The 24,613-nt window shown below is 36.0% G+C and overlaps 1 protein-coding gene across 6 annotated transcripts in view; it reads right to left on the bottom strand.

Annotated features, from left to right (window-relative positions):
* NEXN (nexilin F-actin binding protein) overlaps positions 1–24,613 on the bottom strand; it is a 56,361-nt gene that overhangs the window by 16,325 nt on the left and 15,423 nt on the right. For 2 of the 6 annotated variants that reach the window (XM_086390725.1, XM_086390726.1), the window contains exons 2-9: positions 16,810–16,888; positions 15,364–15,555; positions 15,081–15,159; positions 14,847–14,995; positions 8,593–8,634; positions 7,212–7,409; positions 6,942–7,118; positions 5,081–5,269 (exon numbers count right to left, since the gene is read on the bottom strand). In XM_086390725.1, the coding sequence (XP_086246851.1) occupies positions 5,081–5,269; positions 6,942–7,118; positions 7,212–7,409; positions 8,593–8,634; positions 14,847–14,995; positions 15,081–15,159; positions 15,364–15,555; positions 16,810–16,836 (1,053 nt within the window). In that variant the 5' untranslated portion in view covers positions 16,837–16,888. The remainder of the gene's footprint in view (positions 1–5,080; positions 5,270–6,941; positions 7,119–7,211; positions 7,410–8,592; positions 8,635–14,846; positions 14,996–15,080; positions 15,160–15,363; positions 15,556–16,809; positions 16,889–24,613) is intronic. The other 4 variants (XM_086390728.1, XM_086390730.1, XM_086390727.1 and 1 more) reach the window with 3 other exon arrangements.

The following is a 24,613-nucleotide window of genomic DNA, read 5'->3' as shown; positions in this document are numbered from 1 at the left end:
ACTCATTGGAAAAGTCCCTGATGCTGGGAAAGATTGAGGGTAGAAGGAGAAGAAGGCATCAGAGGATGAGATGGCTGGATGGCATCACCGATGCAATGAACATGAACTTGGGCAAACTCCTGGAGATGGTGAGGGACAGGGAGACCTGGCGTGCTGCAGTCCATGGGGTCGTAGAGTCAGACACGACTTGGGCGACTGAACAAGAACAATGAAATGACAATACTTGGTCCTAGATAAGAAAACCACATAAAGGAAGGGAAAAGTTTCTTGTTCCTAGTATAGAAATGTCTCTAGGACACTAGTTTTCCCTGCACCTAACCCTAACCCTAACCCTGCACTTTTCTCACTAGTACATCATGATAAAAGACAGATTTGGCCTAAAAATCTGCCCCAGGACTAGATTTCTTAATCTCCACAGCTACTTCTCATCTAGCGGTTCTGAACCAGCTTGTTCTCTAAAAATTAAGTGCTTTCAGAATTTTGTAGGGTTTCTGTGTAGAAACCATTTGTGAATCAAGGATTACCTAATAATATACATAAAATAGTTTTAATATCACTTATTCCACAAGCATTTTAGGAAGTTTGTTACACTAGAATGCATCATGCCACGTACTCAATGTGGTCTCAGCCTCACTGAGTGAGGAAGACAGTCATAAGCAACAAGAAAACAGCACTACTGCTACACTGGGGGAACACAAAATGCTTTAAGAGTACATGAAAGGAACCCTTTCTGGAACTTGCACTATCAGGAAAGGCTTCCAGAGGAAATGGAATATACTAACAGGAGAGAGCAGAGCACAGGGAAAGGAGAGGGATAACGTGTTTCATACAGTATTTATGAAGTTCCAGAGATCAGAGCATAGCATTTTGAAGAAATGGAAAGAAATTTACTATGTCTGGAACAAACATGGCAGATTAACCAAGAATCAAGAAATGAAATGAGAAAATACTAGGGCAAGATTGTAAAGAAATTTGTTTTAAAATTGTAGTGTTTGGATTTTTGCTTTAATGGAAGTAGAAAATTTTTAAGCAAAGTAGTAACAATCAAATTCACTTTTTTTTTTTAAAAAAAAGAACAGTTCAGTTCAGTTGCTCAGTCGTGTCTGACTCTTTCGACCCCATGGACTGCATGCAGCACACCAGGCCTCCTGTCCATCACCAACTCCCAGAGTTTACACAAACTCATGTCCATCGTGTCGGTGATGCCATATAACCATCTCATCCTCTGTCGTCCCCATCTTCTCCCACCTTCAATCTTTCGCAGCAACAGGGTCTTTCCAAATGAGTCAGCTCTTTGCATCAGGTGGCCAAAATACTGGAGTTTCAGCTTCAACATCAGTCCTTCCAATGAACACTCAGGACTGATCTCCTTTAGGATGGACTGGGTGGATCTCCTTGAAGTCCAAGGGACTCTCAAGAGTCTTCTCCAACACCACAGTTCAAAAGCATCAATTCTTCGGTGCTCAGCTTTCTTTACAGTCCAACTTTTGCATCCATACATGACTAATGGAAAAACCATAGCTGACAAAGTAACATCTCTGGTTTTTAATATGCTGTCTAGGTTGGTCATAAATTTCCTGCCAAGGAGTAAGCATCTTTTAATTTCATGGTTGTGGTCACCATTTGCAGTGATTTTGGAGCCCCCCAAAATAAAGTCTGGCACTGATTCCCCTGTTTCCCCATCTATCTGCCATGAAGTGATGGGACTTGATGCCATGATCTTAGTCTTTTGAATGTTGAGTTTTAAGCCAACTTTTTCACTCTCCTCTTTCACTTTCATCAAGAGGCTCTTTAGTTCTTCTTCCCTTTCTGCCATAAGGGTGTTGTCATCTGCATATCTGAGGTTATTGATATTTCTCCTGGCAATCTTGATTCCAGCTTGTGCTTCATCCAGCCCAGCATTTCACATGATGTACTGTGCATAAAAGTTAAATAAGCAGGGTGACAATATACAGCCTTGATGTACTCCTTTCCTATTTGGAACCAGTCTGTTGTTCCATGTCCAGTTCTAACTGTTGCTTCCTGACCTGCAAGAGGCAGGTCAGGTGGTCTGGTATGCCGATCTCTTGAAGAATTTTCCAGTTTTTTGTGATCCACACAGTCAAAGGCTTTGGCATAATCAATAAGGCAGAAATAGATGTTTTTCTGGAACTCTCTTGCTTTTTTGATGATCCTATAGATGTTGGCAATTTGATCTCTGGTTCCTCTGCCTTTTCTAAATTCAGCTTGAACATCTAGAAGTTCACGGTTCACGTACTGTTGAAGCCTGGCTTGGAGAATTTTCAGCATTACTTTACTAGTGTGTAAGATGAGTGCAATTGTGCAATAGTTTGAGCATTCTTTGGCATTGCCTTTCTTTGGGATTGGAATGAAAACTGACCTTTTCCAGTCTTGTGGTCACTGCTGAGTTTTAGAAATTTGCTGGCATATTGAGTGCAGCACTTTAACAGCATCATCTTTTAGGCTTTGAAATAGCTCAACAGGAATTCCATCATGTCCACTAGCTTTGTTCATAGTGATGCTTCCTAAGGCCCACTTGACTTCACATTCCAGGATGTCTGGCTCTAGGTGAGTGATCACCCCACTGTGATTATCTGGGTCATGAAGATCTTTTTTGTACAGTTCTGTGTATTCTTGCCACCTCTTCTTAATATCTTCTGCTTCTGTTAGGTCCCTACCATTTCTGTCCTTTATTGAGCCCATATTTGCATGAAATGTTCCCTTGGTATCTCTAATTTTCTTGAAGCGATCTCTCGTCTTTCCCATTCTATTGTTTTCCTCTGCTTCTTTGCACTGATCACTGAGGAAGGCTGTCTTATCTCTCCTCACTATTCTTTGGAACTCTGCATTCAAATGGGTATATCTTACCTTTTCTTCTTTGCTTTTTGCTTCTCTTGTTTTCACAGCTATTTGTAAGGCCTCCTCAGGCAGCCATTTTGCTTTTTTGCATTTCTTTTTCTTGGGGATGGTCTTGATCCCTGTCTCCTGTACAATGTTATGAACCTCCGTCCATTGTTTCATCAGGAGAACTCTCCTGGCTTTATGGGTTTCCCTGGTGGCTCAGACGGTAAAGACTCTGCCTGCAGTGTGGGAGACCTGGGTTCAATCCCTTGGTCAGGAAGATCTCCTGGAGAAGGAAATGGCAACCCACTCCAGTATTCTTGCCTGGAAAATCCCATGGACGGAGAATCCTGGCAGGCTACAGTCCAGGGGTTGCAATGAGCCAGACACAACTGAGCGACTTCACTTTCTTTCTTTCTTTCCTGGCTTTATAGGAAAGAATAGATTATAGGCAACAAAGCAAATTAATTAGGAGTTGGCCTGAGGCAACGGGTAACAGTGACCTGCATTATAGTTGTAGCAGTAGGAAGTTCTGGGAAAGATTGAAGTCAAAAGGAGGAGAAGAGGGCGGCAGAGGATGAGATGGTTATACAGCATCACTGACTCAATGGACATGAATCTAAGCAAACTCTGGGAGATGGTGAAGGGTAGGGAAGGCTGGCGTGCTACAGTCCAGAGTCGCAATGAGTCAGACATAACAGCAACTGAACAACAGTGGGAAATAGGGGAATTTTAATAGTGATATATAGGAAGTGAGACTTAGTGAGTGACTGGATATGAGGCACAAATGAAAGGTGGAACTGCTTAAGGTTCTCAGGACTCATTTAAGTGTCAGAGAAGGCAATGGCACCCCACTCCAGTACTGTTGCCTGGAAAATCACATGGACGGAGGAGCCTGGTAGGCTGCAGTCCGTGGGGTTGATAAGAGTCGGACACGACTGAGCGACTTCACTTTCACTTTTCACTTTCATGCATTGGAGAAGGAAATAGCAACCCACTCCAGTGTTCTTGATGTTTTTCTGGAACTCTCTTGCTTTTTCTATGATCCAGCAGATGTTGGCAACTTGATCTCTGGTTCCTCTGCCTTTTCTAAAACCAGCTTGAACATCTGGGAGTTCATGGTTCACGTATTGCTGAAGCCTGGCTTGGAGAATTTTGAGCATTACTTTACTAGCATGTGCTGCTGCTGCTGCTGCTGCTAAGTCGCTTCAGTCATGTCCAACTCTGTGCAACCCCATAGACGGAAGCCCACCAGGCTCCCCTGTCCCTGGGATTCTCCAGGCAAGAATGCTGGAGTGGGTTGCCGTTTCCTTCTCCAATGCGTGAAAGTGAAAAGTGAAAGTGAAGTCACTCAGTTGTGTCCAACTCTTAGCCACCTCATGGACTGCAGCCTACCAGGCTCCTCCATCCATGGGATTTTCCAAGCAAGAGTACTGGAGTGGGGTGCCATTGCCTTCTCCGCTAGCATGTGAGATGAGTGCAATTGTGCGGTAGTTTGAGCATTCTTTGGCATTGCCTTTCTTTGGGATTGGAATGAGGCCAAAAAAACACTTGGAATGTGTGTCTGAAGCTCACCCAGACATAGAGGAAGAAAATCAGGTCGTGATATGACTGAAGCGAATGAAAATGTTTCAAGAAGGTTGTGCAGCATTCACATGTCAATGTACTTAAAAATAGAGTTTGTCAGATAATTGTATATTTACAAACATTAAAATGGTATAGAAGTATAATTTTATAGCAGAGTTAAGTTGGGTAGCAATATCCAGAGTGATGATAAGCATTTTGGAGAGTTAAATAATTGTGGTTAAATGGCTTTGGTCATTTAATGTATCCTGATGGGATGGAACTTGGAAAGAAAGGAGGGAAGGAAGGAGGAGTGAGGAAGGGAAGGAGGAAATGTGGCTAGGCAGAAGAGAATGGAGAGAATGGAAGGGAAAGTGGGGGTAGGAACCCCCCTCCCTCAGCTTAGATACTTAGTTCTAAAAAACACACCTTCTCAGAGAAGGAAGATAATATATACTAGGCAGGGCAATTTAATCAGAACCTTTTCAACATGATACTGAAGCTGATCTTTAACTGATGGTATTATGACAGGAGACTTTTAAAAACGTATATGCCGTCCCTACTTTTGGCACAACTTCCAGAAATAATAGGGTATTCCCCACAGTTGAATGCTTTCTCCTAACATACTCTAAAAAGCTGAATCCCAGTGGCCGCCTGCAGCCACATTCTGTCTTACCATGCTTCTCCTTGCTTCAGCGAATGCCTTCTTTTCTTCCTCTATTCTTCTTCTGGCATCTTCTTCTGCTTTCCTTTTTTCATCTTCTCTCCTTTGTCTTTCTATTTCTTCAAAACTGAGCTTGAGTTTACCAGGGCGGTACCCTTTAAAAATGTTTTCTGTGTCTTGGTTTTCCTCCTCTTCATTTACCTAACCAACAAACAACTCAGTATTAAGAACTGAGATTCATCAAAGACAGGAACGAATTATCAATCAAAAGGCACAGACTCAGTCACCTCACATAGGGGACCAAAATCTCCTTCCTTTATATGATTCAAAAAATATGAATCTAATATTTCCTCTAATATTCTAATTAATATTAGATTAATATTCTAATTCTAGAATAATCTAATATTCAAAAATATGAATCTAATATGATTCAAAAAAATCTAAGCTGGAAAAATTAGGGGTTATTTAAAAGTGTGTGTATGTACAAACAGTATACACACACAGTCTCTTAGATAATAAAGTCATTCTGTAATTTTCATGGATTTTTTTTTACTATGAACTGTGGTAATTAAATGGGTAAAATATCTGGAGCTATTTTATACACAATTCAAATTTAATGATTTTATAATTAAAACTAATATAATATGAATTAATTAAATACTCATTGAAATTTATGATTTAATTAATTAATGATATTACTATGTCTTTTCACTAAATTGACCACCAGTGATATCTAAAATGTGTAGATATCCAACTATAACTGCCCAAAAGTAACAACATTTTCAAACAAAATATATAGAACATTAAAATTTTGGAGGTACAGTCCTTAGAACATCATTATTTAAAGTTGATCAAGAAAGTCTGAAAAATTAAAAAATTATATATGTTCCATTCTTCGGTTCTTGCAATGAAATTTGGAATCAGTGTTTTCTTATTTCAGTTTTATTTTTTTGTTGGTAAATCTGTTACTATAATAGCAGTTAATGATTTTAAAGTGCTTAGTGGGAGTTCCCTGGTGGTCCAGTGGTTAGGATTCTGCACTCCCATTGCAAGGTGCACAGGTTCAATCCCTGGTCAAGGAACTAAGATCCTGCAAGCTCCACTGCATGGTCAAAAAAATAAAAATTGCAAAATAAAAATAAATAAAAAATAATGCACTTCTTATATGCTAGATGCTCATTGCTTTCTGTGTTAACTCATTTAATGATTTAAGAAGTAGGCCCAATTATTTTAACCATTTTACAAATGAGGAAAGGTACAGAGAGGTTAAATAACTTGTCCATGGATACACATTTAATAAATGTTAGATGTATGAATCCAGGCAGTCTGGCTCCACAGTCCATGTTCTTAACCACTTAGATTGTATACATTTATACACACGTATATGTTCACTATATGTGTGTGTGTGTATACACACATTGACACTAAGTGTATACTTATGATTAGACTTGAAAGTGTGCTGCACCATGCTATTAAACACACTGCAGACTGAACTAACAAAGAGTTGAATAATTATTCTGCTGAATAAATATTTTGTATATTTATGACAATTTATAAAAACTTGGAGAATATTAGATAAAATATCCCAAAATGAAAACTAGAACATAATATGGATGCATGTTATATATGGAATATATATACAGTTTCAAAATCAGACCCTTCTACATAGAAGATCTCCTTAAATTTATAGCAATGAACCTTTCCAAATCCAGCTACCTCCCTTAATATTGAATGCTTTACAGATAACATTTTTATAATATTATACATATAATTTATATAATATTGTAATATACATTATATATAATTATGTATTTTATAATTATGTATTATAATCCACATATATAAATGTTACATATACATCAGTTTGTTTTACCATTTGCCGCCTTGCTTCTTCAAAAGCACGCCTCTCTTCTTCTAAACGTTTTCTTGCTTCCTCCTCAGCTTGCTTCCTTCGGTTTTCTTGTCTTTGTCTTTCCAATTCTTCAAAAGTCAGTTTCAATTTTCCAGAAGAAAGTGATTCTTTTTTTGCCTCACTTTCTAGTTCATCATCCTAAGAAAACATAATGAAAACCTACCCGTTAATCATAAAAGGATATGATTTGACTCAACTTAACTTTTTATTTGTTCTTAAAAAAAAAATTACCATGACCAACGAAAGACACTTTGCTTCCTTGAGAGATCGGCGTTGCTCTTCACATCTTATTCTTTTATCTTCTTCATACTTGACCCTTTCCTTCTCTTCTCGTTCTTTTTCTATATCTTCAAAATTCTTTTTTATTTTTCCAGAGGTTTTGTGTGATTTGACAGGTACCACTGTTACAAGCAGTGATTCATCTCCTTCCTAATTTATAAAATAGGTGATTAGCATATTTCTTCCAAATCAAAATTTAGATTCCACGGGACATTACTTCCATCATTGGTGGATTTCATTACATTGCTATCAGTGCTATGAAGAATAAAAATACAGTTTTTACAGATTTCTATTAAATAGCTCTTTCTCTGAATTCATTGTACATTATGAATTAATCTTACTGAAATCCATTGCTGACAAGGTTCTAGAAGCATCCTTTTTCCTAGAAGATGGTGTTAATACAGTGTTCAGATAAAACCATGTGACATTATCTAAATTTCGCTATCATGCATTCATCCCACAAAAGGTAATGTGCATGTGAGCATACTCTCAATCAATTTGATGGTGGATAGATTCAGTTTAAACACACAAGAAAGCTTTCTGCATTTGGCTTTTCTCTCCATGTAAGTTCTTAAATATTTAATAAAACCGACATTTAGCGAGGAAAAAAAAAAACAGTATTTCCAAGTGATCTAGAAAACATTTATATTATAGACAAAACTCTTTGGTATTTGGTCCTATTCACATATTCTTAAACTTGTTTTTGAAATTCATTTTAATTAGTTCTTTTATATCATCTATTACTGCCTCCGAACTTTTTTCAAAAACAAAGTAAAGAATTATAATTTGTAACACATGCCCCTGAAGTAAAACTGCTTCCAATTTATTTGTCTGTACGTCTAGGCACACGATCAAATTGATTGATATTTAACTTTGTATGTTAGATTAGAAGAGATCTAAAACTGTTGTGGTTGTTGAACATTCCTTCATGGTAATAGATACTGTACTCTCTGCTAGCATGTAATAACCAAAACAAACTATCAGGAACTCTGAGGAAAGAAGACAAACGATGAAAAGAAACTGCGTTTTTCAACGTTAGCTTTCAAGAGTCTCAACTATTAGTAACAGTTCAAGAAATATATAGTCTTGGCAGAGTATTTCAAACTCAGACTTGTGCCTCCACTTGAACCATGAGAGCAAAAACATACTTTTCTCCATAAACACTAAGCTATAGTGTTTGAAAGTGCAAAAGTATGACCTTGCTTTGCAAAATATTTTTGTCCTTTTTATTGTTGCTATATTCATAATAAAACTCTTAATTTTTTAATTGAAAGATTATTTGTGAACTGGATAATTTTAGGTGAATGTTTCATTAAAGGAAATGTCCATTTACCTCTGGTGCTGATTCAGTTTCCGTATTGTTTATGTCCTCAATCTATTGAATAAGAATTTCATATAATTACATTACATCAGATTTCTGCGTTTTGCTTTAAACATATAACTGAAAAGTAATTTAGTTGTGATTTATGGTAAATTTTCAAAATTTAGAATTTTGGAAGTATTTTTGTGTTGCTCCAAATTAGCCAATTATGTCCTTTTAAATAGAGATTAAACCTTCTATTAGTTTTTGCATTTTGATATCAATATATTGGGAACAGTACATTAAGAAAAAATTAAAATAAAGCCTACCTTTATAATTCTGGAATTTGAATAACGGACCAAGTTCTTACAACATGGCTGTGAGCTTACAACCAACAGTTATTAAATAAACAAGCAATTTAAACTGAGATACAGAAACATTTCTCCATTCTCTGCCACAATGAAAGGAAAAGCTATCATTAGCAACCATCATGACTATATTTTACAATACGGCCAAAATATAACTGACACAATAATAAAGTGCAGTGAAAGGTACAGGCTTTCACATGTCTAGTTTAGAAGGAAAAACAATCATAATTGTTTATTGTATATTTTGACCAGATCTATATAGGAAAGGCCCTCATTCCAAAGAAGGGAGCTCCATTTGGCCAATAAGGTTAGGAGGCTAATGTACATAACAGAGTGAGAAATGACAGAAAGATGATTTAAATAGTACAATGTTTGAAGTCTCAGGAAAAAGAAACATAAACAATGGGAAAATGAAAAGGTTATACAGTAAAAATTCAAATTGTTTATTGTTTTAATTTGATTCCTAACACCAGTGAAAGAATCTGGAAGTAGTCTGTTCCTCACTCAGGCTAAGGGAATTCGGCTGTACCCTGCTCATACTAGGAACTGGGCTGGTTTAATCCCTATTCTCTCATCATCCCTCTTTTCTACAGTCTCTGTCAAGGGAGAAATTACCCATTTTATTAAGATATCAACTTTCTTGAAAAATAAATTATTCTGAACAAATTGTTTTTTAAAAATAAATCTATTGTATATTTTAATAATTTATTTTAAATAGTTTTGTTCAGAATAATTTGCTTTGTTATGGAATTATCTATTATACTGATTTGCTGTGTAAATGATGAAACTTTTATTGAATGATAAATGATACTAAGAAAAATTTTAGTAGATCTATAATAAAATAATTATAAAATTATTTCCCTTCAAAAGATTGATAATAATTACTCTACAATTTGTGTTAATCTCAATAAAAAGTTCTAGGAGGTATGGTGAGAAGTGAGAAATTGAGAGCATAGGGAAAAAAATTTAAATTTTTTAACCCCAGATTTCTTTTTCTTGGTGCTACCACCTTTTCAGATTTTTATTAGCTTGCAGTAGATAATAAACTATTGTGTTGGCCAAAAAATTCATTTGGGTTTTTCTGTAAGCTGGCTCTAGTAGCATTTAGTTGCCTTTAACTTCATTTGAAACAATTTTGTTAGATTGTATTGTGACAGTTGTCATATCTGTGTGCATTTTAAAAAACTTACCAAAATTGGTGAATTTCATGCAGCCATTTTAATACTGAAGGTGGAATAAAAAAATGCTTTATTATTTTGAGAAAGGTAAAAACACAACTGAAATGCACAAAAGACTTGTGCAGTGCATGGAGAAGGTGCTGACTGATGGAATCTGTCAAAAGTGGTTTTCGAAGTTTTGTGCTGGAGATTTCTTGCTGGATTATACTCCATGGTTGGGTAGACCAGTTAAAGTTGATAGTGATCAAATCAAGACATTAACTGAGAACAATCAGTCTTATACCATGAGTGAGATATTTGACATATTCAAAATATCCAAATCAAGCACTGAAAATCATTTATACCAGCTTGGTTATGCTAATTGTTTTGATGTTTGGGTTCCACATAAACAACAACAACAAAATCTTCTTGACTATATTTCCGAATGTGATTCTCTACTTAAACATAACAAAAAATGTTCCATTTTAAAAACAGATTTTGACAAGCAAAGAAAAATGGATACTGTACAATAATGTGGAATGGAAGAGATCATGGGGAAAGCAAAATGAACCACCACCAACCACACCAAAGGCTGGACTGACTTCCTTCCAAAGAAGGTGATGTTATATATATTGTGGGACTGGAAGAGAGTCCTCTATCATTAGCTCCTTCTGGAAAACAAAACAATTAATTCCAACAAGTACTGCTCCCAATTAAACCAACTGAAAGTAGCACTCCATGAAAGCCATCTGGAATTATACAACAGAAAATACATAATCTTCCATCAAGGTTACACAAGACTGCATGTTTTTTTAACGACCAGGTAAAAAGTGTTACAGCTTGGCTAGGAAGTTCTGATTCATCCACCATATTCACCAGCTGTTGCACCTTCAGATTTCCATTTATTTTGGTTTTTAAAAGTTATCTTAATGGAAAAAACTTCAATTCCCTGAAAGACTGTAAAAGGTACCTGGAAGAGTTGTTTGATCAAAAAGATAGAAAGTTTTTGGAAGATGGAATTATGAAGTTGCCTGAGAAATGTAGTGGAATGAAATAGTGAATAGGTTGTTGAATAAAGTTCTTGGTGAAAATGAAAAATGTGTCTTTTCTTTATACTTTGAAACTGAAGGAACTTTTTGGCCAACCCAATATATTTGGAGGAGTTTTTCTTTGTTTGGTTCGGTGTTTTTTGTTTTTGCTTTCTTCTTTGCTCATTTTAAACCACTATCAAAACAACAAAAGATAGAATGTTTTTCATTGGGTTTCAACAAACAAGGAAAAAGATGAATTTGCCTAAGCATTCATGGTCTCAGTATATTCACAGAGAACTGAAACATTCAGTTCAATTATAGTGCTAGTTTTCAGAAGCTACCATGGAAGAGTTGCTTCCCAACTCTTTCTTTTGATTCATGGGGGGAAAAAACTCCTTTTGCTCCTTCCCAAATCAATTTCCTTGCTCCCTTTTCTCTGTAACAGCTCAGTCTCCCACCAATAACTTCTCTTTTTCTACTTTCATAGATGTTAACCTTGTCCATCAAAATACCCTAGAAGATAACTAGATTATACCAAATTAAGATCTCCCCCAAATTTTATTGGTGTTTGATTCCAACATGCTATATACAAAATATTTCTATTTTTAATTCATCATAATAAGAAGGGGACGACAGAGGATGAGATAGTTGGATGGCATCACCAACTCAATGGACATGAGTTTGAGCAAGCAAGCTCCAGGAGATGATGAAGGACAGGGAAGCCTGGTGTGCTGCAGTCCATGGGGTTGCAAGGAGTTGGACATGACTGAACAACAAAAATAATCTAAAATCTCAGAACTGGTAATTATTTCGAACATTACTCAGCTACTCATCTGACTCAAAAATCCTATCTATAGTAATGGACTTGTACAAGATGATTTTTCATTAAGACTCTTCTTAACTACCTATATCATGCTTTACTTCTTATATTCAAAGATAGATTAAATTTTATTAGATTTGAGTGGAAAATATACTTAATTAGGTTTTAAAATTAGATTTCCCATATTTACAAAGTGAAATTACTATTAATAGTTTATATTGCTCTACCTACATATTCTCAAATAATTCAATAGGCTAAAATTTTTATTAACCAAGATTCTCTTGCCATACAGTATCTATAGTTACTAAAATGGTTCTTTTTCAGGATTAGCTGTTTTCCATTTCTTTCTGAGTACCCTATGTCTTCATCAGATTCAAATTCGCCTCTTCAACACATACATAGTTCTTTGTGAAGCCACTGCCTGCATGTTCAGTTCATGGGGTTGTAGTGGGTCTCAAAGTCTAGTGTGTAATCAGTGCTTCTTGGAAGAGAACACAAGATTTCAAAGAAGTAGACTAACCCCATGTGTATACTCATTATTTCCTGCCAAGCACCATATATTTTAATTATATATTTTACTATAATTGTATTACCTTATTTTACAATTTGTATTATAAATATAATTACATATAGTGATATGTTTTATATTTATAACATATAACCTAAAATGTTCATTTTTTAATAATTGTGCCCCCTTCTGAAATTTCATTTAAAAATGAATCCTAATCTTTGATGACTGGAGGTGACAGAGGTAAAGTATACCATTCTCTCTTTACACAAAGAAATACAAAGTGATAAAATATAGAAAATCCCAATTCTTTTCTATAATTTCATCTGGCATATATCATTATTTGCCACCATACAAATGGCTACTTGTGCCATAAAAGTGGTTATTCACAAAGTCAGAGTAAATTTCCTTGACATGCAAATATGGCATATGCTTTGCCTTCTTTGTCATTTTTCTCTTTGTTTTGGGGTTTTTTGTTTGTTTGTTTGGCCATGCTGTGCAGCTTGTAGGATCTTAATTCCTTGACCAAGGATTGAACCTGGACTCCCAGCAGAGAAAGTGCTGAGTCCTAATCACTGGACTGCCAGGGAAGTCCCTGTCACTTTTGTTCAGAAAAGTTGTAGGAACTGAAAGAAACATAGCAAACAGATTTAAGACACTTAAAGGCAAAAAGGAGCCAAGTACAACCTCGCAATAAAAATGGTTATGAAAGAGACAATATACTGTGAACATTATGTTAGGATACTTGTTAAAATGTTGATGAGAGAAGGGAAAACTAAAATGGTTTCATGACATTTTATTTATATGTACTACTATTTAGATGAAACATTCATTTATAGCCCACTTACTTTGTACCAGGCACTGTCCTAAATGCTTCCACTTATTAACTCATATAATCTTAATAAAACTCTGAGAGATAAATACCGTTATTGTACTAGTTTAGTTTCACTAAAATCAGTATGTTAATCATCTCTTTTGATCCTACAGTGTAGACAAGGTTAAAGTACATAAGCAATATAACTGTCTTCTGGCATTTTTTTCAACTCTATGACTACAGATCATTTATAATATAAAACAAATATCAATATATTAGAGAAATTTTGTGAACTGATCAGTTCTTTACTTAATAAAATGTTCATTTTGACTATTAGAATTTCAAGTTTCTATGTCATTACAATCATTAATCATTTTGAGAGATTAACTTTTTCTGGAACTTAGATCAGATTCTTGAGTATTTTAAAATCTTTACCAGCCTCTTAGTTCTCATCCTTTGAGCAGAAAGCTATGGTACATATACACAATGGAGTATTACTCAGCCATTAAAAAGAATACATTTGAATCAGTTCTAATGAGATGGATAAAACTGGAACCTATTATACAGAGTGAAGTAAGCCAGAAAGAAAAACACCAATACAGTATAGAAAGATGGTAACAATAACCCTGTGTACGAGACAGCAAAAGAGACACTGATGTATAGATCAGTCTTATGGACTCTGTGGGAGAGGGAGAGGGTGGGGAGATTTGGGAGAATAGCATTGAAACATGTATAATATCATGTATGAAACGAGTCGCCAGTCCAGGTTCAATGCACGGTACTGGATGCTTGGGGCTGGTGCACTGGGACGACCCAGAGGGAGGGTAGGGGAGGGAGGAGGGAGGAGGGTTCAGGATGGGGAACTCAGGTATACCTGTGACGGATTCATTTCGATATTTGGCAAAACTAATACAATATTGTAAAGTTTAAAAATAAAATTTAAAAAAAAATAAAGAAAATATATGCGAATTTTAAGTTCATTAAGAGATTCTATAAAATCATAGTAATAATGTCTTTCTTCTTCTAGTTTGTTCTTCATGGCTATGGGCATCAGGAATGGCTAGTAAAGGACATGACTGTCACACCTATCTCCCCTCTCCTATCACCATCCCCAACTTGCTAATAATACCATTATTGAATAAAATGTGACTTAATTTTGTTACATGTTACAAATAATTGAGTAGGAAGATATTCTAATTAAGCCTTAGTGCTTGATAATATCCAGCAAGTATTTTTGATTGCTATTAAAAGATCAGCATTTTGTTACATGTCTGGATAATTTATGTGTGAATTTGCCTTATATCTTTGTAAAATTTCCTAATGTGTCAAGAAAAATACAGAATGTGGACAGAATAAGACAGTACATAACAAAAGTCATCTCAGTACTCAACCTTGAAATAGACACATTCTGCCCTTATCTTTCTAGGCATTCGATATTAAATATTGTGCTTAAGACCTTACTTTCAGGCTAGCTGCTATTTAATAGGTTTATGTTATAGTAAAACACTTTGATTAGGCAACATACTGGTTAGTTTTATTCTGTACAATTAGTTTCTGCAGCAAATACTGACTGAATATCTATTGTATACCTGCTCAGCCCTTCTTGCTAATTCACGTTGTATCTTCCTCTTCTCTAAAAGGTCCTGCTCAATTCGGCGTTTTCGTTCCTCCTCCGTCCTCTTCCTTTGTTCCTCTTGTCTTTGTTTCTCCATTTCAGCAAATTTACCTTTAACAGTTCCTAAGAATATATGAAACAAGTTTGACATTTTGTTTTGTTTCTTTGTTTGCAGTTTTATTTTCAGTTTACCCCTCAAGTGGCTTACCTGTTAGCTTTGGGACATAAGCCTTTTCTACTTTAGAAGATACCTCTTCTTCATCATCAGAAGCAAGCATTTCTTTAATCTAGATGGGTAAATAAATTAACATGAACATGTCAAAACTTCAGACTAAATCATATTATATGCAGAGTTTGAAATTAGCTTATAAATGCAGAAAATATTTTAAGTACAGTTAATATGAAATGTGGTTAATGTGAATAATAAATAAAATGTAAATTCAAATGGTGAAAATTTGCACAAGAATAAAATAAAAATAAAATAAAATAACCTCCTGCTTTCTCCTGTTCCATTCTCTCTCTCTAATATATTGTTCTTTTCTTCTTTGCTTTTCGTCTCTAGATCTCCTTTGATTTCTTTCTTCCCTTGCTCTCTGCATGGCTTCAAACTTATCCTTTACATCACCCTTGCCAAGTTTTGGCACATAGGTTTTTGGTATAGGTTTAGATGAAGAAAGCAGAATCTTCGTTAGAAGAAAATAAAGAGAAGAAAGTTAAAAAAAAATAAGAAAGGAAGAAATTAGGTAAAGATAGATCAGAATAAGCAATATCAGAAATATTTATCAAAACAGAATATAGAAATGAGTTTGAAACCTTTATTTGTATAAGAATCAGATTAGATACCTTCTAAAATCTAAGTATGAAAGATGATATTACAGAAAATATGAGAGTAAAAATGTTACTAATATATTGCAAGGAAGTCCCATTTTGTATGTGTTCCACTGAAGCTGAACGCTGGAAAAATATAAACTTTGAAGACTGCATTCCATTTCAAAACAACCTGTATTCTACTGACCTATTTCATTATTAAAGATTCAGATTTTACATTACTTGCTTAAAAGATACCAAGTCTAATTTTAATAAGTTAGATAAGTTGAAAACATAGCAAAGAGCTTAAGCCTAATTTATATATTAATTTTCTTGCTTGTTTCTGTATCTAATATGAGGAAAACTGAAGAGCCTTTGCTTCTCATTTGTGGTTGAGGTGAGCCATGGCCTTTGTGCACAAGCAGTGATTTTTGTTGTTACTACTGCTGCACTGCCCATCTAGAACTTCTTTAAGCCAACACTGAAAATACGTGAGAATGCGGTATCATTCCAAGTAGGATGTGCTCTAGGGAAAATTTCCAAATGACAAACAAGCTTTCCAAAGAAGGAGGAATCTGTTAAAAGGCTGGAGAAATGGGTTTCCTCCATTTTGAAACCAGGAAACCAAATTATTTTTATCTTTTTGAAAATTACACTGATTTCTAAAAGAAGTTTCAGTAAATAAAACTTCATCGCCTCAGAACAACAAACTCCTTCTCCTAGTGTTAATGGCAAATTGATTAATTAATCTGTGGCATACACAGCCTCTATTTTATTTTCTACTTATGGTGTCATTGATTTCTCATAAGAGTATATGTCAATTCTGGTTTTTTTAATACTGAAAAAACAATTTCTAAGATTTGTCAATATGTTAAAATTTACTCAAGATGCTAGCCATCACATCCACTTTACCATCACACACACAATTTTATAATCATGCTTCCTAGATAAGAATCCAAATGAAAATACTGAGACCAGCTTGTGAATTTTATCTCTTCATATGTCTTAAATCTTGACACTATGTTACTATGAACTTCTGTGGATGACCTTTCCACCAGTTGCCCTTCCAGCAGTTATGCAGTCAACTCTAAGATTCCCGCATTTTTTAACTTTTAAGTTAAAAAGCTTACCTCAGCCTTTTGGGAAATATCATTCATGTTTGCTCTATGTGGTCTTGGGGTGATTATGAAGCTTTGTAATTTTCTGCTCCTGAAAAAAATATTAGTATTGAGTAAGAATTTTTGATGACTTAATTTTTTAATGTGCTATATAAATATTTTTATAAAGAGAAATAGCACATTTATTACCCCTCAAAAAATAATGATATAATCTAAGCACATAATTAACTATAGTAACTCTCAGTTCTTTCCCCAAGATTTAGGGTATAGAAGGTATAAGGTGCACGGTGTTAAAAAAATCCTTGTAAGTTAATAACCCAAAATAGTTTAGTGAATGTATCAAGTGCCTGTGCAAAGAATTTGTATTGTTATTGGATGCGTATTATTCTATAGTTATCAACGAGGTCAAGGTGGTTGATCATGTTATTTGGATCTTCTATGTCTTTATTTTATTTATTTTTTTTTTAAAGAAAATCCATCCTGAACCCTCCTCCCTCCTCCCTCCCCATACCATCCCTCTGGGTCGTCCCAGTGCACCAGTCCCAAGCATCCAGCATCGTGCATTGAACCTGGACTGGCATCTCGTTTCATACATGACATTTCACATGTTTCAATGCCATTCTCCCAAATCTTGCCACCCTCTCCCTCTCCCACAGAGTCCATAAGCCTGTTCTATACATCAGTGTCTCTTTTGCTGTCTCGTATACAGGGTTATCGTCTTTAATAAAAAAAATTTGTCTTGGTCTAGTTCTTAACCTCGGAGAAGGCAATGGCACCCCACTCCAGTACTCTTGCCTGGAAAATCCCATGGATGGAGGAGCCTGGTGGGCTGCAGTCCATGGGGTTGCTAAGAGTCGGATACGACTGAGCAACCTCACTTTCACTTTTCACTTTCATGCATTGGAGAAGGAAATGGCAACCCACTCCAGTGTTCTTGCCTGGAGAATCCCAGGGACGGGGGAGCGTGGTGGGCTGCCGTCTATGGGGTCACACAGAGTCGGACACGACTGAAGTGACTTAGCAGCAGCAGTTCTTAACCTATATAGAATTGTCTATTCCTTTAATTCTGTCATTTTTATTTCATGTAATTTCAAACTTTTAACAATGCATATGCATGCATGTGTGTGTACCTATGCCATTCCCCTTTTCTGCCTACTTCTGTATTGATTGAATATTTTTTACAATTTTATTTTAATTTGCCTATTGGCTTTAAGTTTTCAATTTTAAAAAATTCGAAGGTATAATAGACATACAGTAAGCTATATTTTTTGAAAGTGCATAGTTCAATGAGTTCTGACATATGTATATACCCAGGACACTATCAGCACAATCAAGATATAAATATATAGGGATTCCCTGGTGGTCCAGTGGTTAGAACTCAGCACTTTCACTGTCGTGGCCTGTGTTCAATCACTGGTTAGGAAACCGAGATCCCAAAGCCACACAGTGTAGCCAAAAAAAAAGAAAGAAAAAAACTGAATATATACTTACACCCAAAAGTATCCCAGATCCCCTTAACCTCCCTTTTCTTTCAGCTGTTCCCACCTCCATTCCTAGGCAGATAATGCTTTCTATCACTTGTAGATTAGTTTACGTTTTCTATGAAAGGAATCATACAAGTATGTACTCTACTGTTCAGCTTCTTTCACCATGCATAATTATTTTGAGATTCATCCATGTCATTGCATATACCAAAAGTTCATTTCTTTTTATTACTGAATAATATTCCATTGTATTAATATACCAGAGTTAACCACTGTTAATCATTCATCTGCAGATGGACATTTAAGTTGTTTCCAATTACTATTAAAAATAAAGCTGGTATGAGTATTCACGTACAAGTCTGTGTGTGGACATATGCTTTTTTATTTCTCTTGGGTAAATAAATGAAGTATAATGGCTAGGCCTTATGGTAAATGTATGTTCAACTTTTTAAAGAACTGCCAAACTGTTTTCTAAATGGCTGTACTATTTTATCTTCCCACCAATATGAGAGCTATACTTTCTCTGCATCTTCGTCAACACTTGGTATGCTGCTGCTGCTGCTGCTAAGTCGCTTCAGTCGTGTCCGACTCTATGCAACCCCATAGACGGCAGCCCACCAGGCTCCCCCGTCCCTGGGATTCTCCAGGCAAGAACACTGGAGTGGGTCGCCATTTCCTTCTCCAACGCATGAAAGTGAAAAGTGAAAGTGAAGTCGCTCAGTCGTTCTTAGCTACCCCATGGACTGCGGCCCACCAGGCTCCTCCATCCATGGGATTTTCCAGATAAGAGTGCTGGAGTGGGGTGCCATTGCCTTCTCCGACACTTAGTGTAGTCTTCTTAATTTCAGACATTCTAAATGTATGCAGTGACATCATATTATGGTATTAATTAACATTCCTTGGTACCTAATGATATTGAACATCTTTTCGTATATTTCTTTTCTATCTGTAAATATTCTTTTATGAAAGTGTCTACTTAAATCTTTTGCCCATTTTATTGTTGTTCAGTTGCTAAGTCAGGTCTGACTCTTTGCAATCCCATGGACTGCAGCACGCCAGGCTTCCTCGTCCTTCACTGTCTTCAAGAGTTTGCTTAAATTCATGTCCATTGAGTCAGTGATGCCATCCAACCATCTCATCATCTGTTTCCCACTTCTCCTCTTGCCCTCAATCTTTCCCTGCATCAGAGTCTTTTCCAATCAGTTGGTTCTTTTCATCATGTGGCCCAAGTATGTCTGTGTCTGTGAGATAATTATGTTTTTTCATCTTCATTATGGTGAACTACATTAATTTGGTTTCAAATGTTAAATAGACTTTATATTCCCAGGATAAAATTCACCATGCATTATCCTTTAACATACTGATAATTTGATAAAACCTTTTGAGAAGTTTTGCAACCATGTTTATAAAGCATATTGGTCTGCAGATTTTTTTTTTCTTATAACGTCTGTTTTTGTTAACAGAGTAATACTGCTCTCATAGAATGAGTTGAGAAGTATTTCCTTTTCTTTAATTTTCCCTAAGAAATTTCTTCCTTTTCTTTATGTTTCATGCAGAACTGGTACTAATTTTTCCTTAAATGTTTGCAAGAACTTCCCAGTGAAGCCATCTGGGGCTAAAGTTTTCTTTTGTGGCAGGAGAAAATATGATAGGAGGGAGGTGGACATGATTCCATGTAATTATTAACAAGTTCTAACTTTGGTCATTTAGTAGGTCTGTGAGTGCTTACTATATTATTAACAATAATTGCCCAATAAAAGTAGGTCATGCATGAATGCGCCTGAGATAAAAATAACAAACAGCTCTAGTTCTGTTCTCTTACCTGAGCCATTCTATTATATCTAGAGTTACCTATTAGATATTTCTTCCTGTATAACTAACAAAACCTAGTCTTCACTGTCATAGCTTCTCAAGTTTTAGAGTTATTTATGGTTCATTCTTCTTCTATATATCCTAATTTTAACAGATTATCACAATTTGTTAATGTTACTTTCAAATTTATTCTTATATATTAATTACTTCACTATTTTTACTGCTCCAGTATTAATACAGCCTTCATCACCTCACAGTTTGATTACTACAATTTGATAATCAGATCTAAATTCCAACTCTGTTGCTTCCTAGTTAGGATTAGATAACATATAACATGTTATCTCAAAAATAATGCCTTACATTATTAGGTATCAATAATTTTGATTGATTTCATTACTCATGGTCTCCCTTAACCTTTTCAGCAAAAACCTACATTTCCCTGCCAGTGAGCATATATTAACATGTTATTTGTGCAATTTAAAATAGTAATACAAAAGTGTATGATGAAAATTTGTGCAATCTCATGAGATTATAAGGACTGATCATTTTAGCTGAATTAATTGACCAGCAGGAAGTCTTTTTATCCTGGTGAAATTAAATAAAATTGTGTGGCTTGTTGATACTGTCAAGAGTAATCCTGGAGAATAAATGGATCAGTTAACACTTGTCACCTAGTTAAAAAAAAAAATTCAAATTAAATTTTGACTTCTTTATAGATTCAGAATAAAATATTGATTTTTTAAATGTAGTATGAACAAAACCACTTAAAATAGTTTTTAAAGTGTCATTTCAATATTCTGAGCTCTCATTTTGAAAGTCTGTGAAAATTTGAGTAGTACTAATGTTAACATTATTGCTTAAAATATAAGCAAACTATCCTTTGCTGACAGTTTACTCTGTTCTGAGCTTTGAGGATAAAAAAATTGTAGCAAAATAAGTTAATTAGCTCTTGTTTTTTAAGGTGTAAATTACAAACCAGTAGGACCTATATATCTTTCATAGTTTTAGGTTGAACAAAAAAATTTCAAAATCAAGCAGATAAATATTTGTAGGATTTATAGATAATTTTTAAAAGACATTACACTGCCTGGTAGAAATGATAGCAGGATTCCATTGCTAACTCTGTTGTCTTTCTGTGCTGAACCAGGGTTAAAGGTATAAATTAGACTACATTTGGTTTATTAATTTTACAGGAAACAATTCTGTTCCACAGTCATTGACTGCATTGTATTCTCTCACTAGTACTATTGTACTATCTCACTAGTACATCCTTTTATCACAATATGAATAATTTATGATGATAATAATCCAAGCTAATAGTTATTGAGCCTTTACTGTGTGCCAGGTAATGTACCAGCTGGTTAACAATCATTATTTCATTTATTTTCCACAATATTCATTTGAAGTGAATACTATTATCAAACTCTATCTCAAAAAACTTTCCAAACTCAGTCATTTAAAATTTCTTAAAATATTAATATGAGAAAAATGTCTTGGAGTTTCTCTAGTAGGATTTGAAGTCTTATGGAAATTGTTACAGAAAATGAGACTTAGAAAAGTCAAGTAACTTGCCAAAGACCATACAAACAATGAGTGGTGGACAAAGGGGACACAGATTGGCAGTGTGACTACTGAGTCTGCACTCTTACCCATTGTATTATGCTGATGCCAAGAAAGCAGCACAACTGCTTTGTGTGATGGGGATGAGGGGAATACCAACCAGCTTATAAGCTTTGACTTACTTGTGTAATCAACAGAGCCTTTAATCCAATTATTTGAGAACCACAATTCCAAGCAGTAGAAATATGTCGGAAGCTGAAAAGACATGATTAACAGTATTCTCTACACTTAGTGAATTTGTAATCTTTAGCTGGCAACTAGTAGCAGAATACGGTGCTGGATGAATTGAGAAACAGGTATTTTACCCTATGAGAGCATCACAGAGTTTTTATTTAAGTAGCTTATTTCCTTTTAAAGTGATGCAGGCTAACAGTTAGTTATTCTCTTGACGTTAAGCAGAACACAGACAGGTTACGAAATTATTCCCAGGTACTGAATGAAATGCTGCTATCTCAGCTGGTTGTGGTTTAGAATTCATTTAGCAAACTCATTCATGTGGGATGAAGTCAGGGGCCGTTTGGGCTCTGATTTTTAAAGTGCCCAAGTCAGCAACATGCAAGCAGCACTCTGACTGCTGCAAATAAGGACAGTGAAGAACCCAGTAACAATATTCACATGCATGTTATTCTCTTGATTAAGGAACACATGGATATATTCTATCATTCTGCTAAATTGCCAAAGTACAAAAGGCTTCTAAATTTTTATCTAACAGAACATTATTTAACAGTGTAATCCAAACTATTTTATTTGCTTAATGACTGAACATTTTGATTTTATGAAAACTTTTTATTTTTTTAATGCTGTTGTTGCTTAGTTGCTAAGTAGTGTCCAACTCTTTGTGACCCCATGGACTGTAGCCCACCAGGATCCTCTGTCCATGTGATTTCCAAGGCAAGAATACTGGAGTGGGTTGCCATTTCCTTCTCCAGGGGCTCCTCCTGACCCAGGGGTCGAACCCACATCTCCTGCATTGGCAGGCACTGGCAGTTGGACTCTACCGATGAACCACCAGGCTGCAGCCAGGTCTTAGTTGCAGTACACAGAATCTTTTTTGTGTGTTGCAGCATGCAGGTTCTTTAGTTGAGGCATATAGGATCTAGTTCTCTGATGGGGGATCAAACTCAGGGCCCTTGCAGTGGGAATGTGGAGTCTCAGCCACTGGACCACCAGGGAAGTCCTATGAAATCTTTTTAAAGTATTAATTGACTCCAACAAAGTCATGACAAGGACTCTATGAAGCATTTAAAAATTAGCTGAATGTCACACATTTTAGTGAATCTCAACACTAAACCATAAATCCATCAAGGAAATTCCTGTGAAAGGGAGTCGCAGACACTGAACTTTAGTCAAGGAATGGAGCCATAGTGCTAACTTGCAGCTGAAAATGTTTGTTTCCTTAAATCCTCTTCTTTCTCTCTCTCTATCCTCACTCTACAAGCCTGAAGTACTCATGCCCTTCCTACCAGACAGACACAGTCACCTTCGTGCATGCTAAGTCACTTCAGTCCTGACTCTTCGTGACACCATGGACTGTATGTAGCCCGCCAGGCTCCTCTGCCCATAGGATTCTCCAGGCAAGAATACTGGAGTGGGTTGCCATTTCCTTCTCCAGGGGGTCTTCCCCACCGAGCGATCGAACCCAAGTCTCATTATGTTCCCTGCATTGCCAGGTGGATTCTTATCACTAGCACCTGGGCAGTAACCTTCAACCCTGACACAACTGTCTCCTTTTCTGTCAGCCAACCAGGGACCATGCTGTGGACTAAGTTGCTCAATATGTAAATGACTGTAATTATATGTTGTACAATGTGTATTATGAAATTAAAATTTAAAAACAAATAACACGTACAGTTTCAATCTTGTCATAACATTTCATAAACCTTCTCATACAAAAGCTTACAGATTTGTGTATTTTTTTAATTGGACAAAAGTTTCATACAAATATAATATGAAATCTTTCAAAATTTTCTCCTAGAACTTTTGATGCTTAAGGACCTTGGTAGAATTCAGAATTATAAATATATCTTAATGATAATATCTCACTTAATTGTTGATTTTTCAAACACATGGCAACAAAGATGGAATTCCCTGGTAGTCCAGTGGTTAGGACTCAGCACTTTTACTGCCAGGGGCTTAAGTTTGATCTCTGGTTGGGGAACTAACATTACATAAGCTGTGCAGTGTGTGTGGCCAGAAAAGCAAAAACAAAAGACAACGATGGTGGAAGAAATACTGGAATTAGAGCCTGAAAACTTTGATGAGGTCATTTATTAGATGTATGGCCCCGGGAAAGCCAGTTAAATTCTGTGAACTTCCATTTTACATGTAAATTAGGCATAATAATGTTTTTCTGTTTATGAAGTGAAGTGAAAGTCACTCAGTCGTGTCCGACTCTTTTTGACCCCATGGACTATACAGTCCATGGAATTCTCCAGGCCAGAATACTGGAGTAGGTAGCCTTTCCCTTCTCCAGGGGATCTTCCCAACCCAGGGATCAAACCCAGGTCTCCTGCACTGCAGGCAGATTCTTTACCAACTGAGCCATAAGAGAAGTCCAAGATTACTGGAGTGGGTAGCCTATCCCTTCTCCAGGGGATTTTCCCAACCCAGGAACTGAACCTAAGTCTCCTGCATTGCAGGTGGGTTCTTTACCAACTGAACTATCAGGGAAGCCCTTTTCTCTTTATGCATGTATGCTAAGTCGCTTCAGTCGTGTCTAATTCTTTGCAACACTGTGGACTGTAGCCCGCCAGGCTCCTCTGTCCATGTGGATTCTCCAGGCAAGAACACTGGAGTCTGTTGCCTTGCTCTCCTCCAGGGGATCTTTCCAACCCAGGGATCCAACCTCATCTCTTACGTCTCCTACAATGGCATGCAGGTTCTTTACCAGCTGAGCCTTA

The sequence above is a fragment of the Bos grunniens genome, chromosome 3, assembly GCF_055505025.1.
Source record: "Bos grunniens cultivar Pamir isolate PY7600 chromosome 3, Bosgru_T2T1.0, whole genome shotgun sequence".
NCBI classification, from domain to species: Eukaryota; Metazoa; Chordata; class Mammalia; order Artiodactyla; family Bovidae; genus Bos; species Bos grunniens.
The sequence above is the reverse complement of the archived record's forward strand: the minus strand, read 5'-3'. Positions and strand labels throughout refer to the sequence as shown.